At 33.8% G+C, this 19,741-nt stretch overlaps 1 protein-coding gene across 10 annotated transcripts in view; it reads right to left on the reverse strand.

Annotated features, from left to right (window-relative positions):
* Positions 1-2,543: 2,543 nt before the first annotated feature.
* Positions 2,544-19,741, reverse strand: part of PICALM (phosphatidylinositol binding clathrin assembly protein) — a 128,132-nt gene continuing 110,934 nt past the window's right edge. For 9 of the 10 annotated variants that reach the window (XM_044668211.1, XM_044668208.1, XM_044668210.1 and 6 more), the window contains 4 exons: positions 19,451-19,510; positions 18,299-18,403; positions 5,230-5,332; positions 2,544-3,905 (listed from right to left, as the gene is read on the reverse strand). In XM_044668211.1, coding sequence (XP_044524146.1) covers positions 5,240-5,332; positions 18,299-18,403; positions 19,451-19,510 — 258 coding nt within the window. In that variant the 3' untranslated portion in view covers positions 2,544-3,905; positions 5,230-5,239. The remainder of the gene's footprint in view (positions 3,906-5,229; positions 5,333-18,298; positions 18,404-19,450; positions 19,511-19,741) is intronic. The other variant, XM_044668205.1, reaches the window with a different exon arrangement.

A 19,741-nucleotide genomic window follows, 5' to 3' on the forward strand; every position in this document is an offset into this window, starting at 1 on the left:
CGATTGTTTGGAGGGGGCAGGGCAGCATTCCATCTCTAAAAGGTTGGCCATCAGTGATAGCCAACCTTTTAGAGATGGAATGCCGGGCCCTACCACCACCCCAGCCCCCTAGCCCCTCCCTTACCCCAGGACAAGGGAGGGAGGAAGTGCTCCCACTGAGCTGCTGGGTGGAAGGGCTGGTGAGGTGAGGAATGTCCTCAGGACCATGGAGAGGGGAAGGAGAACAGCTCCACCCTTATTCCCTCTGGCTTTCTAATAACAAACTCTGGCAGGTGATAGTAGGCATGCCCACAGAGAAGGCTCTGTGTGCCCTTTTTGGCACACGTGCCATAGATCCACCATCACAGTTCTCTCACCTAACCACCCATTTATATGGATAGTTTTCCCCTATTTAAATGTAAGCTTGAGTGCAAGAACTATCTGGTTTCTTAATTTGTATTTCAATCATTTAACTCAGTATTTTCCATATATTAAGATACACTTTTCATTCATTCCTTCACTCATTCTAGGAGACTTCTATTTACATGTTGATATTCCCATAGGTACTCTAAGCTCCCAATTCTTGTAACTGCCTCCCCCTTATTTTACCATAACTACCTACAACGAAAAGGCCCACCTCTGAATCTATCATCATTGTATTCCACCTTCATGACAAAGAATTATGAAATTCCTTTTATCTAACTTTATAATGTTCTATCATTAGTTCTCTGCTCATTTTTCATTCTATCTAAGGCTAGGCAGATTATAAACCTATTCTCCTCACTGTGAAGTCTAGTCTCTCCCCAGTTTAGTACTCTTCCAAGCCATAACTCATTCCAGTTTCATTTTCCTCCCTTCCTAATCAATCTCAGCTTATCTTACAATCTGTCACCCAGGTGGGTATTCTCATTGACTTTACTTCCTTTCCTCTCATTTTCTTCCAAGTCCTTTGTATTCTGGCTTTTTGCCTTATCCAACTGCAATTTCTTTCTCCAGTTACCAATCCCATATCCCTTTCACCTGGCACTACTGGCTCTTACACTAATAACCTCCTAGTGGATCTCCCCATCTTGCATAAGAAACTCTAGTGGCTTCCTTTTACCTCTAGTCTCAAAAGTAAGCTCTTGTTTGACTGTTAAAGACTTTCATAACCTTGCTTAATCCTACTTTTCCAGGCTCAATGTACATTATTTCCCTTCATGTAATGCATGGTCTAGCCAAACTGGCTCTTTTTGCTATTTCTTGTATATACATGATAGATATTCTAGATCAGTCTTTGCACAGCCTGCCCTCCATACCTGGAATCCACTCCCTCCTCACTCCCAATTCTTAAAATCTCTAGTTTCCTCCAAAGCTCAATTACTTTCTATAGCAGGGGTTCTTAACCTGGGATCTGTGAACTTGTTCTTATAGTATTTTGATAACTATATTTCAATATAATTGGTTTATTTTTAATACTATTTTATGTAATTAAAAACATGATTCTGAGAAGGTTTCATTTGACTGACAAAGGGGTTTATAATGCAAAAAAAAAAAAAAAAAAGGATTAAGAACCCCCAGTCTCATATACTCTTTCCTCATATACTCAAATTGCCTTATGTTTATTTTATATATAATTACATATTATGTAAAATTTAAGCACTGTAGGGCAGGGATATTTCCATTTCTGTCTGTTTTTCTGTTTTCCCTGCATCTAGCATATAAGATAAAGATTGGCACTAATCCTGTGATTTCACTGAACAGTAAACTCCCAAATAAGGAAATGTCCTCTACCAATACAAGTCTTAGAGAGTTGGTTGCCTAGAGCACTGAGAAATGAAGTGATATGACCAAGGTCACTCATTGAGTATATGTTGGAGGGAGAAGATGAACCCAGATCTTTCTTGCTTCAAGCCCACTCTAACCACTACACCAAACTGACTCTCAGAATAAAATAGGTGCTTAAATAAATATGTCAGTTAATATAAACTTTATAAACAAATTTTTAAATATCTCTTACCATGACAATTTGGAAGAACCATTACACCTATGGTTGCAAAGGCTTTCAAGTAGTTTAAATTCATTCATCCTGAATTTTTAAAATTGTTTCTTTTTAACTGAAGCAAAAAGAAGTACATAGTTATGATATAACTAAATTCTTGAGAGCAGCAGTGAAAATCTTGGAGCATTTAACTTTTTTTTTTAAATCATCTATCCCAGACTCTGTTCACATACAACATGATAAGGAATCTTAATACACCATAGGTAGTTAGTTATATAGGTCTGAAGGCACCTTTGTTACATTCAATCATAAAATATCCAAATCTCAAGAGAAATATATGCTCTTGAACTTTACATTGTTTGGATTAAAAAAAAAAAGTTAGGCACATAAACTAATAATTTTAGTGACTTATTTGGCTTATCAGTATAAGTCCAGAATGCAGCCAAAAATATATAACATATAATATATATTGTTTTCCTGGACATTTAAAATTTAGATAGCTGACATTTTATTCTATGAGCAAAGCAATCAACTAAGCACATTTAAAGAGCAAAAAGGAAAAAAAAAACACCTCAGACCAAAATACTGTAACAAAAGTTTTGTGGAAGCTGCATTTTATTTGAAAATCCACCCATTTTTGCTAACATACATTTTAATATTGTAAACAAAAATAGAATCTGCAGAGACAATGCAACAAGTATGCTTAACTCATGTATAGAATTGCTTTCCTACTACTGACTGTCCTTCTTAAGGCCCCTCTCACCCAAATGTTAAGATGTATTTACACAAAGCACCGATCAACAGTGCAGCTTAATTCTCCATTAACTAAACTCTTGCTAGACATCTGTAAAGACACTATTTCCCCTTATTTAAAAGGTACATGATCATAAACCTGGCACAAGCCAAATGAAAGGTTTCCAGGATTTTGCCCTCCCCCCACATAATACCTCCTAGAGTTTTACTGAAAAGAAGGAAAGTCTTTAAAGTGAAAGCAATTTCTCACATTCATTTTGGAGAGGCCCTAATGTCAAATGTAGAATAATGACATGCCAAGCACAAAGCAATAAAGTTCCTTCCAGATGCACTAATGTGGAATTAAAAATGTAGTGCTTTTCCTAGTCAGTGAACTGTTCCCTTGCAAAATCTAGGCACAGAATTGACTATATGGATTAATGCATTCATAACTCTTCCCTAATTCCCATACAGACTGAGAATTTCTAAGAGATTCATATCTATGGACTTGCTGTAAAATATTTAGTGCTCTGTATGTCAGCTGAAAAGCATTCTGAATCAGAATCATTCTTGTGGATAAAAATCAAACATACTGTATACATCCATACTCATTTTCATAAGGAGGTTTGATACCATATTAATGTTACTTAAATTGATAATCATAAATAAATACAAATACATAAGGAATGTCTACTGCAAACTGAATATATAATTTTTTAAAGAAAAGTTAATTTTAGTTATTGTTTCTACAATTGAAGATTGAAAAGAAAGGTACTGCATAAGAGTTATGATTTTGATCCCCGAAAAGAGTCTGTTAAATTACAGTCAAGGACACACACAGCTCTTCATTCCATACAGCTTTTCCAAATACAAATTTCACACTTTCCAAATAAGGGCTTCTCTTGCTAGGTTACTGATTATGGGTATTAATAAAGAGTTGAAAGAACTGAAGGGTTAGTCACCAAAAAGACAGATCTTAGTCTTAAATCATGGCAATTCTTGGCTTTATACTGTACTGATGCTTTCTCCTACAGACTAGTCCCAATTGCTGTCATGGGCCCCTCATTGGGTTCCTGCAGCATTCTAATGGAAGAGAGGAGAGTTTATGAGACAGCAATTTGGATCTTGCTGGAAGTAGGGGTTTGCTGCTTTAGCACTTGTCTTTTTGGAACAAACGATTCCATTCTCTTCCACTGGATTACATAAACTGTATCTAGAAAAAAAAAAAGAAGAAAATCTAAAATTAACTCATGGCATTATAGGATCCTTTCTCAGAAATAAAAATGTTTTATGACCTTTGGCATTCAACTGTCACCGAAGTGCTCATAGCATGTTTTTCAGAAACTCTGGCTGTAAAGTAAAGTAAGTATTATCTTATTATCAGAGCAAGAATTTCCATGCTGACACTTAAGGAAAAAAAATTTTAAGTAGTACAACTTTTTTATTACAAGATCAGAACATCTTTCAATGAAAATAAAACTTCTGTTGTTTCAGTTCTATAAAAACACAATTGGGGGGGGAAGTTTAGGACCATGTTTCTAATTAAACAAATAATAAAGTACATATGCACACACACATATACACCATTAACCCTAAATCCTCTGACTCCAACTCTCTCTCTCCATATATATAGATACAGATATACATATACATATACATACACATATACCTATACCTATACCTATATATATATATATATCTCTCACCTCAATAGGAAACTAGAATTCAACGGTCAATATAATTCTTTTACATTTATTTAGGGAAATTAAAGTGATTTGGAAAGAGTAATTAAGAAATACTTTTTCAACAGGACTTGCTTCATTCACTCAAAGTAAAAACAAAATACACCTGGTACTATCCTTAAAACTGCTATCCAAGGAAGAAACTAAAAAACTACTGCAAAATCTACCAAGTGCAAAGTCCCTAACTATAGGAAGTATATCCAATTAGAAACAATAATCTTTCAGGAAACAAAAAATATCAAGTTAAGTATCTAACACCTTTATTTATGTTTTTCAAGCACCCACCTGCTTTTCTATGCAATTCTGGAGGAGGTGGGTAGGTGGGGCGATTCTGCCAAGTGTAGAAAGTACACATACAACAGCGATCCTTCAGAGATTCTTGTAATGAATTCTTCCATTAACCATGATCATATGACCATTATACTAAAAATTTGTTTCTAACCAAGAACTAATACAAATCTGCCAAAACTGCATTGCTCTCTTTATTTCTTCCAAGACATTGGTCTATCTAGACCATCTATTTTTATAGGATGCTGTATGAACCCAAACATTAACTGTCAGTGATTGATGAATGAATGTGGATATGAAGAATGATGCTTCAATCTCACACTTTTTCATTTATAATTAAGAACGTCCCCAAATATTCCCTCTATTTATTTTGGGAAAAGAAAATTTAGATTCCTTTAAAGAAACAAGCAAATGGAGAAGGGGAGAATAGTGTTTAATGGCAATTTAAAAATATATAAATATGTATATTTCTTGAGAGTCCCCATCTCCCCCAACAACAAGCAATACCTAAAGTGTTTTATAAGAAATCCTCCAAAGAGAGCTCTGCAAAAGGGTCCTTTCCTGAAGCTCTGTGAGGACTGTGACTGGAGGGACTGGATGCTGCAGACAGCTGGGGGAAAGAAGACAGAGAAAGGGAAAGAAAAAAGGTCTCAGAATGACAGAACATGAAAGTAGAAAATGTAATGAAAGAAGAAGTGGCTTTGGTTTGTTGATTTTGATAAATATAAAGGCAGCCTTTGGAGAATGAGAGTAAAAAAAAAAATTGGTGATATGTGAAGTGAAAGACATGTATCTTTCAGAAAACAACTTCTTACTACTTACTTACAAAAGGAAAATTCAGCTAAAAATGGTCAACATAAACTGTCCTCTTGTTATAATATGGGTTGTTCTCTCTGTTCCCCTTTCTTCTCCCTTCATCCCCCTGCCAAAGTGAAAGGAGATGGACTTATTTTGTTTTTTAAATAAGTCAGAGTTGTATAAACTCTTTCAAAATTCAGCCTAATTTCAGAACATAAAAGATGTCATCTATCTTCTCAAAGCAGCGAAAATACTGTCCCTTAAAGCACAATTATAAAATATTAACGAATATGACCTTCTTCATTCCTATCTCTTGGTCTGAATGTCTTTCAACTGGACCACATTATCTTAGGAGTTGGAAATGTCCTTGGAAAGATCATTTAATCTAATATTCCATGTATTTAACTTAAAATGTGAAGTTGAAGTTAGTTAATTTTACTTCTTGTATTTACGTAAAAATTCTTTTGTTAATTGTTGTTACTGTGCGTAACCTGAAGATTAGATGAAATTAGAAGTATTACCAAGAGTCTGTCTAATTTAGACATAAGTATTCATATTACAGTCTTCACCAGGCTATTTTTTCAAATTTCAATCTAGATTTTAGCTTCAGTTAGCACAGAGCACCTGAGGAAGGTAAGCTCCTCAAACTTAATCCTCTATCCCAATCCTAATGACTTTCTATTGTCTTAGCAACCAAATAAAAGCAGAAAGTAGGAAACAAACTTTAAGCTATCTTCCTGCTAAGTCTTGCTTAGTCTTTCCTAAATAGTACCATATTTATTACATTTATCTCCTATTGATTTAGCATTTAACTAGTGTCAATTATGCCTGAATATTGAAAATCTATATGGATTATAAACCTCAAAGGCTGGTAGTTCAGATTTGACTGTCATTCTTTTTTTTTTTTTTAACCTTTTTTCTTCAAAAACAAAAACAAAAACATAAGCCAGGCTTGGAAGCTAGTAGTGATGATTTTGAGCAAACCTAAGAAGTCACTTGAATAAATTCTAAAATTTTGGATACAGTCAACTTTGTAGGCTTAGAAAACCTTGAAATGTCACATCTATTACTCTTTATCCTAATCCACATAATGGACTCATTGTAAGATGTCCAGTAAAGACAATTTTAATAATTATAAATTTAATAATTATAATAGGTCGGAGAATACAACATAATATTGCTTAGGAATCTCTTAATGATACTCACAAAGATATTTTATAGATATGCACATGTGTATGTGTGTATATATTTACATATATATATATATATATAGATACATAGATAGATATAGATAGATAGATATATGTCTGTGTGCATGTGTAGAGTTTTAAAGAAGCAAAGTTTTATTTGTTCCCTCTCTCCAATAACAAGGAGCTCTAATATCATCGAGATGATATAAGTGTTTAAGGTGATTACATTCTACCTTCTTAGTCTTGTTTTTTCTCCCTTTTGTTTCAAAACTGAATTCTCTGCTTGTTGCAAATTAAGTAGTTCCAGTTATTAATATCCTTGAACACACATAACATTTGAAAAAATGTGTGCTCCTTATGACATTTCTCTATTGGAATTTTTTCTTAAGCAATATTTTAAAAAATGTTTCTGAATTTGCTCTATGTGAGAAGACTATCTTTTTGTCTTCTTAATGCTCAAAAATTTTGCCATCAGCTTACAACTGATGATTCATGTTGAAGATGAAGTTATCTTTTGACAAAATGTTTCAAACGAAAACCAGATTTTGGCAAAAACAATTGGTAGGGAAAAAAAGCGAAACAAATTAGGAAAATAGTGCTTAACAATCCTATGCCATTTCCATGTTACTAAGGATAAGGGTACCCTCAATACTATGCCCAGGTGAAAAGAATAGAAGCAGCTACAGCTCTAAAGTTCTCTCTGGCTTTTATGGCTACCTGATACCTCAAGCATCAGCACAGCAGTACCACTCATAACTCTGTAATCCAAGAGGGAACAGAAAAATTGGCACTTTAAGGGATCAGGTAAAGGGAGAAGCAGAAAGTAACAGTAATAACGCAACTATTCCAAAGCCAGGTAGAATGAAATGTGGTCAGGCTAACAAGTAGAAAGTGGAAGCTGGTCTCCATGTGGCAAACAAGAATTAGGTTAATAGGCCTTTAAAACTTCATGGAAGTTTAAGTGGCAGAATCAAGATTAATGCTCTTACTCAGCACTTGAAAGGAAAATAAAGGGAAGGCCAGTAAGGAAACAAAGCAAGGCCCAGGAATCATTAAAATATATTATCTTTTAACGAATGATTACCCTTTATGATCCACGAATCATCAGCCAATATCTAAGTTACAATTAGCATAAAGTGACCTTTTATACACACTATTCTAAGAATCTCTATAAATAAAATCTAGCCCTCAAAGGTACTCATTTCAAGTAATGTCCACTACACCAAAACAAATGTTTTGTTAGTTGCAGTGGGATCAAGACCTGTATGATGTCTGAAACAAGTCTTTGAATCCAAGATGGAAGAATAACTAATCAAATGATATGCTGCTCAAAAAAAAAAAAAAAAAAAAAAAGGGACATAAAGCTTAACAAGCACCAGACAATCAAATTCAAATACATATAACCATAGCATGTTCTGCATAAGTCTTAAGAGCTGGAATTATTTTCCTACACATGAAATCCAACTTTATCCCTGAAAAGAAATTGATCTTCAAACAGAAGATCTTACAGTTCAAGGAAAATTTACATATGCAAGGTCTCTTCTTTTGGTTCATAGTCCTAGAAAAGGATTTTTCCTACAATTAGCATAGTGAAGAAAGATTCTCAAAAAATGTATTTTATCTTTAGAGAAAATAGAGGCACAAAGAGCATAATCTCAACTGTTAATACTATTATGTTGCAAAAACAAAAATGGACATAGCATCACTATAACAAAGAATCTTTGAGGCTAGAATAATACAAGGGGCAGTACTGAAAATATCACTGACAAAATTAAAAAGTTACTTTTAATAACTTTCCCCAATTATTATGGGGCCAACAAGGAAGCATTGTTTTGAAACAAACTATGTATTACTAGGAAATTCTAAAAATCCTTTTAAAGATATTTATCAAGACCATTAAATACTACTTCCAAAAAAAGAATACTTGGCATCAACACTGCTTTGCTCCTTATACAGTTGATGTAGATGGACCATGTTGTCAAACAATGACAGTTAATAAGAATGTTAAAACATGAAAACAGCCGATCATTTTGAAATATATACAACTCAGTTTCTGAAAATGCTCAATTCACAACTGTACCATTTTGGAAGAAAATATATAGAGGTGGAATTGAGCTACAATCATATATATAATATTGGTCTTCCATATTTAAAGATGTTATTAGCTATTCCTGTGTGAAAAATGAGCGAAGATAGATGTTTGATTTCTATAACGTATGCATATAAAGTGGTTGCTATGTGGTTTGATGCAAGTGATACTCATTTAAAGTGGGCATTTGTGGCTGACAACTCTTTCTCTTAAATCTATGCTCTGATGCCTTTTAAAGTAGGTATCTTATCTTGGATTATTGTTATTACATAGCAAGTGTATTATGCAACATAACTATACTGCAGTATTTGAAGCTATTATCCATCCCATTTCCAACTGCCCCAATGGCTCTCCAAAGAAAATTCTGTTCACAATAATGCTCAATAGTTCTATGATACAGTGCTAAAACAAACAAAATAAGGTTTTAGAAATCAGTTATTCTCTAATACCTTCATAGCCTTTCCTGTCACTTAAAAGTCAGCTGAGCTCACTGAACACAACGAACTGCTCCAAGAAACTAGAAATGATGTACAAAATGTTGGCAAAATGGAAATTTATTCCCTGACAAATGTTAAAAGAAAGTCCTGGTCCTAGATCTAGGTATTAATCCTAGCTCTTCTAATTTAACACCCTTTATGTCCCTGTGTAAATCTCAGTCTCTGTGAGGCTTAAATTTCATTATGTACAAGACTGAGACTAATTGCTATACTATCTACTTCCTAAGCTTGTTGTAAAATTATTTCTAAACAAAATATTATATAAATGTGGCATGACCGAATTTCAGTCAAGCTTGGCAAAGCTTAGAACATGGGCTCTAGGAAAAGACTATCACTTAAAAATCAATCTACATGTAGGTGATTTTGTGTATATGTGTGCATGTAACAAGAATGGGATAGAAATGAGAGATGTAGTGAACAACAGAAACCACAAGATATGGCAATTGATTCAATATGTGTGATGAAAGAGAGTAAGGAATAGAAGACAATGCTGGTGTCATAACCCTGGGAGATAAAGGACAATGTAAATTCCTTTGGGATTAGAGAATTTCAGAAAAAGTTTGGATTTGGTGGAAAAGATATACAGTTCTAATCTGCACAATTTAACTTTAAGATGCCTAATGAACATAGGTGATAAGAAGCCAAATTATGTCATTTCTACCTCTGTAATCTCTCACATCTTTCTTCTTTTCTCTATTTACTTAACCACCAACCTAGTTTAGGCCTAATTGCATCTTACTTTGACTGTTGTTAACAGTTTCCTACTTGTTCAGCATTAGTGGCTTTGCCTCTCTAATTTATCTTCCACCGAGAGGCTAAAATTATTCTCTTAACAAGTCTGACCACATGACTCCCCTACTCAAAATCCAATGGCTCTCTACCACTGCTAGGATCACATATAAATAAGCTCCTCTGCTTGGCATTTAAACTTTTCACAATTTGGTCCTGGGCAACTTTACCATCCTTATTGTACATTATTCTCCTCCCTTCATACTATAATATAGCTAAATTGTCCTTCTCACTGTCCATTATGTATGATACCATCACCAATCTCCACTGCCATTATGGTTGGCTGTTTTCCATGCCTGGAATGAACTTCTACCACAATTCTGCCTATTAGAATCCTCTGTCTTTCAAAACTCTATTTAAGGAGACAGCTAGGTGCCCCAGTGAATTGAGAGGCAGGTGTAGAGATGCTCGGGGGTCCTGGGTTCAAATCTGACCTCAAGACACTTCATAGCTGTGTGACTCTGGGCAAGTCACTTAACTCCCACTGCCTAGACCTTACCACTCTTCTGCCTTGGAACTAATACACAGTACTGATTACTGTTAAAACGAAAGTTAAGGTTTTTAAAAAAAAAAAAAAACTCTCTATTCAAGTGATAATTCTAAACAAAGGCTTATTACCAGCACTACCCCAAATTTACCTTACCTTTATTTATATATACTTATTTACTTATGTATTGATTTCCCCAACAGAATTTAAGCTCCTTGAAGCAGGGACTATTTAGTTTTTGTCTTTGTATCCCTAATGCCTAGCAAATTGCAGTTGCTGCTTAAATAATACTTGCTAGCTGATGATCAAGTTAGTTTGAGCTATCTAATAGGAGGTAACTGGTGATGCAAGCTTGGAGCTCAGAAGACAGACAAGGGATAGGTATATAGATCAGCAAAGGAGTTAGGAGGGGAACCTAAGAAAACAGTGTCACAAAAAACCATGGAGAAGAAAACAATCAGAAAAAAGTAGTCAACAGTGTCAAATGCTGCTGAAAGAATGAGAAAAGGCTATCAATATATGGCAATTAAGAGACCAAATCATTTGAATGGTCAAGATATTATGAAGGACTAAAAGCAACCTTCAATAAGACAGTGATTATATTAACAGAGTAGGAACTCAAACATTACCTAACTCAAAAGACATTACAAAGAAAAAGATTTTCATCAGCAACAGAGATCTAACCTCTGCCCCGTTATAGACTAATAATATTCTAATGCAAAATTATACAGAAAATCAAGTAGTTTTAACGATGTTCTGCAGGAAGCGAGCACAAACCAAACTTCCAATACTTGGGAAACTGTTGAGAGTGCCCTACATGATGTACAAAGGTTAGGGGAAAATATACTTGGCAATTAAACCCAGAATATCCATCATGTTGTAATGAAAACTTAAGATAATTCAAAGCACCTTATCTGGCAGGAAATTTCAATCTATATTCAAAAAACCTTTTAGTCAGTCATAAACTTTGCTTGGTTTTATTTTCTAAAATAATAAATAAGGTCTAAGAGACTAGAAGTAGAGCTGAAACATTCTAACTAGATATGAGCATCTGGTATAGGTAGCACAATGGAAACAACACTTAATTTGCAGCTATAAGATTTAGATTGAAATTCTGGCTCTGAGCTCAGCAAGTGAACTTACTAGCTGTACCTCCTCACTATAAAATGGGGAGATATGCATTACCCATTTCACAAGATCATCATGAGGAAAATGTTTTGAAGGACACAGGTGGTCATTATTCATAGTGTATTTTGAAGCAATAACATTCTGAAGCAGTAACTATGAAATTAGGATAGCTATAGAGTAAAGGAAAAAAAAAACTGGGCAGTACTTACCTACATACTAAGCCTTATAGAAAACAGAAGATTTAAACATGTTCCTAAAAATGATTTTGTTTCACAGCTAAATGTGGCATAATACAAGTTTTTCAGGTAAATAAGTTTTATAAAGTACCTATTACATCAGGCACTGTGCTCAATGCTTCATAAAGATATTTCATTTAATCCTCACAATACCATTGTGTTCTATTACTATCTCCATTTGATAGACTAGGAAACTGAGGCAAGCAGAAGTGAAGTGTTTTGTCTAGGGTTCCAAAGATAGTAAGTGTTGGAGCCTGAATTTGAACTTGGGTCTTTCTGACTCTAAGCCCAGCACTCGTGTCCATTGCTCCACCCAACAGTCTCACAAGGTCAGTTGGTTTCCAATGAACACACCAAACACACACAAAATTGTTTACCAATCTTCTTTTACATTTTTCTCTTTCTTATACTCTATGGTATAGCTAAGCTGGCCTTCTTGTTTATCCATCATACATGATATTCATTTCCATTGCCAAGGAAGTAACATGGTCAGGCCTATCCCCTAGGAATATCATTCTGACAGCTATTTGGACATGATGTGTAAAAGACAGAGATTTGAGACAGGGAAACCGAGTAGGAGGCTATTATAATACTCCAAGTGAATGGTCATTAAGCCTGAATGAAGGTGTGGAGGTAGAAGCAAGGCTTAGCATCTGAATGGATTTGTGTAGTAGGTGTCAGTGGGGATTTCAGGATGAGTCTCGGCTTGTGAATCTGGGTAAATGGAAGGATAATAATGGGTTTGACACAAACAGCAAAATTCAAAAGTAGGGGTGAGTGGGAGATAATGAACTCTGTTTTGGACATGTTAAATTTGATACACATATAGAACATTCAGCTCAAAGTATCCAACAAGCAATTGGTACTGTGGAACTAGAGCTAATACGAGAGACTAAAATTGGATATATGGATCTAGGAGGCATCAGCACAGACACAATAAACCATAGGAATTCATGAAGTCACTGAGAAAGTAGATAGAAGTGAAGTGGGCCCAGGTATCATTTGTAACACTAAAGCAGACATTTCAAACCAAACTCTTTTGTGGTACAAGCTAAAGCCTAGAATGAATGAGCTACACTGCTGACAATGCAAAAGGCCTTTTTTTTTAAGGGAGGAAGAAAAAGAAATCTAGTTGCATATAACAGCTGACAAATGAGGTAACTGCCAACAGTAACTATTCACAAAAGTACAAAAACTAAACCTAAATATCAAATAAAGAAGTTAGTTCTTACATATTCAAAAAAATCAGTAAAAGAGACCATTTTTGCAGGATAAATTATTTCCATATCAAGAAGCAACAGTGCCCCCCATTTAGAACGTCCAACGGTTCTCACAAAAAGACTTTGTTTCCATTCAGACGCTTTACTGATGTCAGACTTACTTTAAAATCAGCCATCACAAAACAAATAAAACAGCTGAGCCATTCTGGATCTCTTGACAGAGCCCCTGTAAATGCCTGACAAAGGATCTGTTATCATTAGTACAATCAGACAACCTAAAAGAACCTACCTATTTCTGACCAAAGGAAAGGATACAAATTATTAAATGCATCATTTTCCTCACTACTCTTATTTGTTAATTGAACCGATTATTTATCAAATAATTCAATTTAAACACACATGAGGGGATGGTTACATTTTCTTTATAAAACACAAAATAAAGCTTCTTAAAAAGCAACTGACTATTTAAAAAATAGAAAAGACCCATTTCCACTTAAAGTAAGGGCTTATAGTCTCTATAAGTCATATATCTTCATAGAAATTAGAAAATTAGCAAAATTTTGCTTAAAGTACTTTATTAAACACATTTATAAAAGTACTTCATTGATTATAGGCAAGAAGAGGCTCAGGAAATATACTAGTCAGTGATAACATCCCAACACACCTAACATGGTTTAATCAACAACACAGCTAAAATGAAAAAAAAAAATTATCACACGAAGAATATCTTTCAAGCCAACTTCAATTTTTGAAGTAGTGTTCATGAGTTTCAGATCTCATATATATGTACACACAAAAAAATTAGAAAATAGTTATATTTTAGACTAACAGATGTGAATTTAGAATTGACTCCTCAGATATAAAAATAATGAGCCTATACAGAATGGAAATAATGAAGCTAAGACATGGAAATCAGACATGGGAAAATTTTCTCATGCTTTTCTTATGGAAAAAAAGTGGAAAGACAATGACAGTAGCATAACTGGGTGACTAGCCAGACTCATGTATGAATGATTTGAGATAAACTTGTAAGGAAAACTTTAATGGAGTTTGTTGGAAATTTGTGCTTAGTGCTACATATTTTATCTGTGGTTTGGAAAGGGACATACATGGATAGTACAATTTATTAAATTTGTAGCTGACACAAAAGCAGGAGAGATAATTAAAAAACTGACTGACAGAGCCAAAATTAAAAAACTGACTGACAGAGCCAAAATCTAAAAAGATTTTTACAGTCTAAAAGACTGGGCCAAATCTCTAAGATAAAATTTAATGGGACTAAACATATTTTCATTCTACTGTTCAAAATATCCACTGTGACAAGCACAAGCCAGGGAAGCTAAAGGGCAGTTCATCTCAAAAACAAAGTTTCTGGATCACTGCAATGCATGTTAGCGATATGCCAGGCAAGAAAGTTAACAGTATTAGACTATAGTTAAGGGAGGGAAAACTTCTAAGGAATATGGACATAGTTCTGATAGTACTCTACCTTTGTCAGATCATATCTATTATCATTAGGATTAGGCACCATATTTTAGGAAAGGTACTGATAAGAAAACTTCTAGAGCGGTGATTCCCAAAGTAGGTGCTGCAGCAATCCAGGAGAACGGTGATGGCCACATTTTTTTCGTATTACATTCTATTCTGAGTTCATAATTTCCAGGTGGCACTATGTAATATTTTTTCTGGAAAGGGGGCGGTAGGCCAAAAAGTTAGGGAACCACTGTTCTAGAGGAAGAAAAAGTAGGTTGTGTAAAACCCTTAAGGTTTATTCTGTATGAATATCAGCTAAAGGAAGTAGAGTTGTTTAGCCTGAAGAAAAAGGCTCAAGGAGAACATAACTATCTTCAAGCATCTGAAACACTATTCATCTACAAAATGGGAATTTAATAAAAATCAAAACAAGAAAATCCTATCTACAGTTCAGATGTAAAAAAGTTTACATCTTTCTTGCTTTACTTAAAAAATTATCAAGATATATTTAATTTCTGACTCTTTTTTCACTGAGAATTATCTTATGTTTTCACAGTGAACACTTGGGATACCATGCTCATTATTTGCCATTATACCACTGCTAACCATTAAACAATACATTTTAAATTATTTGTTGAGTGAATGTGGGAGAAAAGAGAGATCAGAAAGGAATGAAATTATTCAGAAAAGGATTCTTATAGAGGATATAAGTTTTTCAAACCCAATTTTTGAGGAATGGATAGTCTATTATCCCTTGATCAGGAAGAAAACAGAAAAAAGAATAATACAGAGATTACCTTCTACACAGATGCAAAAAAATTATTAATAATAGTCATTAATTATTAATGAAAATTAATTTATCAAGTATGAATAGCTTATATTTATACAGTTATTTGGTATTTAAAGAGAGCTTTTCAGAGCAACTTGGCAATAATAATAAAGATTGGCTTGGATGGAATAAAGGTCACAGAAGAGTGAGGAAAAAGCCTGTGATATTCACTTAATTGTGAAAAGTGCATTACTATTTTGCCATTTTGCTCACTTCCTACTACTCTAGTAGAATCTTGCGAAGAGATAGGAAGACAAAAATAAAAAGTTATCTGAAGGCCTATGTAATAATGTATATACTAACAATACAAAATAAGGAGTTATTGTAGGCTTAATTAGGAGAAAAAAGGAGTAAAAATACTTTTTAATGAACACGATTCTAGCAATTGTACAAAGAGCAAACTAAATGGAGGTTCTTCAAGTAAAGATGCTGAGAAAATCTGAAATAAATGAAAATAAACAAAAATAGATTACATCATATGTAATACTTTCAGTACAACAACCTTATGAAGACAGCACAAGACTTTCCATTTTCATAAGGTGAAACTGAGGCTCAGACAGATCCAGTGATTTGGCCAGGGTCACAGGGCTATTACAAGGTAAAGTCAAGGTATGATAATGTTCCAGGTTCATAAGACACCCTATAGATGAAAAATAAGAACTGTACATATCTGTGCTGCCTTAATATATTTAATGAGTTCTGAAGAAAAAGAGTGGATAGAAGGAAAGAGGACAGTGGACTATGTGGTGGTAACAAAGTCTTATTCATCCACATTACCATCATTAGTATGGAATTTTCCTAGTCTTTTGTGCCTTCCCTGTGAGGATTCTCTTTAAAATGAACAATGTTTTAGGAAAGTTCTCATTCCTTAGTAGATTCTTCTCTTTTTATCACCTAATTTCCTAGGTGACAATGTGATCTTTCCTTTCCTAAAAGAAGCCACAAAAATGAGCTCCTGTTATTCTCCCCATGCCCAGCTTATCCTTTAAAGAACATTGAAAGCATAGTATATTTTTTGGCTATATAAGATAGTAACCTCTCAGTTCTGATTTAAATATTTTCTTCTGGCACATACTTATGCCCTTTTCTTGGTCCTTCAGAAGGGAAAAATAAAATTAGTTTGAAAATGAAAATTTTATAATTTGAAATTGAATTGGAACATTAAAGTAATATCTTTTTTCAGTGAAATCACTGCCTTTTGTTCATACCTCTCTTATTACATTCCACTTTGAATTAGTTATTTGTGTGTATCTTTAACTATATGCTCTTTGAGGGTAGGGAGTGTCATTTTTGAATCTTTTTTGTGTAAGGCCTTATACAACAGCCTAATGCTTTTTGAATGGAGAAATGGATCAAAAGAAACTAAAGAAGTAACATTAAAGATAAAGAATCAGATATTTAAGGGCAAGAAGAATGAGTTGTTTTATAACTATATAGCAGGAGAGAATGGGCAAATTGACTAAAGGTACAATTTTATAACTTTTTTTAAACAAGTTTTTAGAATAAAATTGCTATATTGTTTAACATTTTCAAATGGCAACCAATATTATTCCTACTACTACTGAAAGGCAGAGGATCAAATTTTTTTCTATAAGAGAGGCAATAGGCTATATAATGAAACCATAAACTTCAGGGGAAAAAAGGAAACCAAGTTAAAATTCAAAGGTTACAAACAAATTTAAAGCAATGTAACTAGCTTTCTTGAAAAACTTACTTTGAAAATTAACTCACAAATGAATAAGTGTTTGGTCAATTTAAAGACCAAGTTGATCAGATTAATTTCAATATTAAGTAGAAGATATTTTAGAGCAAAAGTATTAATTTAGATCAATCCAAGTTTTAGCTCGAGAGTCAAGTTAAATATAAAATTACAAAGTCCTTTCAAAACAAAAAAAAAAAGAGAAAAGAACTATAGAAACAAAAGAAAATCAGTTCAACCTGGAAAATAAAAATTTAAACACAAAACGAATAACAAACATATATTCATCCTTCAAACAGAAAAACAGGCAGCATGTAAATTAGCCAGTGCTAGAGGAGAACTATGCTCATAGATCATACTGGTCTGCAAACACAAACAGCAAAAAAAAGCATTTATTTATCATTTAGGATTAGGTGGCTAAACTTCTGTCAAAAGAAAAAGACTATATACAAGGAAAGATAATGTATACAGACAACTCTCCAGGCTTAAAAGCATTTGCTATAAGATTAACAAAAGAGAAAAAGCCACAAAACTGTGAAAAGGAAACAAAATTGAAAACGAGATAGCAATAATTTGGAAGTCAGTCATTTGGTTTTTCTCTGAAAGTCCAAAAAGGAAATCAAGGGAATGAAGTTATAAAAAATAACCATTTAAGCTAAACAGGGGATAAGATGTTAAGTTGCAATAGATCAACAACCTGAGATATATCATATTAAGTCCCTTATTTAAGACGAACCAAAATGGATTAAATGCTGTTACTGAGAATATTATCCTTTGGTGGAAGAAGGAAGATATTTCATATGTTAGCCCCATTATAAAGGGTAAAACTAATGCTATATTTGGGTTCACACGAGAATATTATGTACAAGTAACAAAACAACTTTCTTAACTTCCAAACAGTAAACTTTTAAACTCCAGATTACCAATTTACCAAGAAGCTGTCTTTTCTTTAATAATAATGAATTCATCATTCCTCATTTCTAAAAAAGCTAGCATTAATGAAAGGCATCCTTTACTTAAAAAAAAAATTAAGCTAATTCTCATTTACCATGTAGTAAAGTATTAGCTACCTGACTCTTAAACAACAATGTCTCTGCATTTAGATGAAATCAATCATAATAGCTTTAACTGGTTGTGTTACCTGTGCTCCTGAAACAGGGCCAAAGGGGTTTGGTGGTCTCATGACAGGTTGACTGTATATTAATGTTGGTTGTGTCATTACAGGTACATTTCCCATCTGAGGTGGCTAAAAATAAATCATAAAGTTAAAGGACATATTTGCAACTGAACTCTTCCTCAAAAAAAAAAAAAAAAAAAAGCTACAAGGATTGAAAGTATTACAGAACCTTTAATCTGTTCCAGAGAAAAATTAAGTTTGAATACATACAACTATAGCTAATAGCAGCTACAGATTCCAAGAAAGTAAAGAATCTAAGTTATCTTTCAAAGAAAGTCTTTCAGAGTCCAGTTTTATAAGAGATGGATGGCTCAAATTATAGACCTTGGTAAGGACCAAGGGTTACCTGAATTTCTAAATTTACTGGCTACAGAATCACAGGAAAATTTAGAAATGTAAGAAAAGAAGATCTCTTCCCAAGCATACTGAAGCAAAGTACTTCTATTAAGATATTATAAATCAAAGTACAGTTCTTAAATCCACTACTAGCTACATGCCCTCAATTCAAGATGAAAATCTTAAAAGTTAATTCCCAGGTGTTCACTCCAATTTTGGCCTTTTCCCCCACCTTTTTTCTTTTTGGGAAGAAAGTATAAGGAGATCTAAATTATCTATAGCATAATTAAAACTATTCAGAGTATATTAATACATACTGTCATTTTAGTATATATTGTTAAAAATCACTACTATTTCCTTAAAAATTTAAATTCATGGATGCCATCTATTAAAAAAGTACATATAGGCTATATTCATTTAACAAACATTGCATATTTTGAAATCATTGTATAGACAGATCATTTGAAACAATGAAGATAGCAAAGTTATAATTACCAGGGGCAGCTGGTGGTGTACTGTACCTGGATTTCAGGAAGACTTGAATTCAAATTTGGCCTCAGATACTTACCAGCTTTGTGACTCTTGGCAAGTTACAACCTCTGCCTAATTCATTGTAAAATGAAAATAGTAATAGCATCTACCTCACAGCATGGTTGTGATGATCAAATGAGGTGATATTTGTAAAAAGCCTTTAGCCTAGTGCCTGGAGGCACATGGTAAGCACCGTATACATGCTTATTCTCTTCCAAGCTATCAAATTACCTCCAAAAGAATACTTACTATTCCATATCCTATCATTCCTGTTGGTGTTGTAGCAGGATATGCCATTACAGGGGGTGCCTAATGAGGGGAGAGGAAAAAAATTAACCAGGAAGTGATTCAGTTGTATACAATTTCAGGACAATAATAATAGCAATTATAACAAGAAGCTTTGCTAACACAGCCAAGACGAAGTGGCACTTAACATTCAAAACTAGGACAACTCATTTCTTTTAATGACCTATATGTGTTATGCTATTGGAGTAAGGAATACCTGGTAAAAATCTCCCTCCTCCAAAGTAGATGGCACCT

This window comes from Gracilinanus agilis, chromosome 3 (assembly GCF_016433145.1).
Source record: "Gracilinanus agilis isolate LMUSP501 chromosome 3, AgileGrace, whole genome shotgun sequence".
Lineage (NCBI taxonomy): Eukaryota > Metazoa > Chordata > Mammalia > Didelphimorphia > Didelphidae > Gracilinanus > Gracilinanus agilis.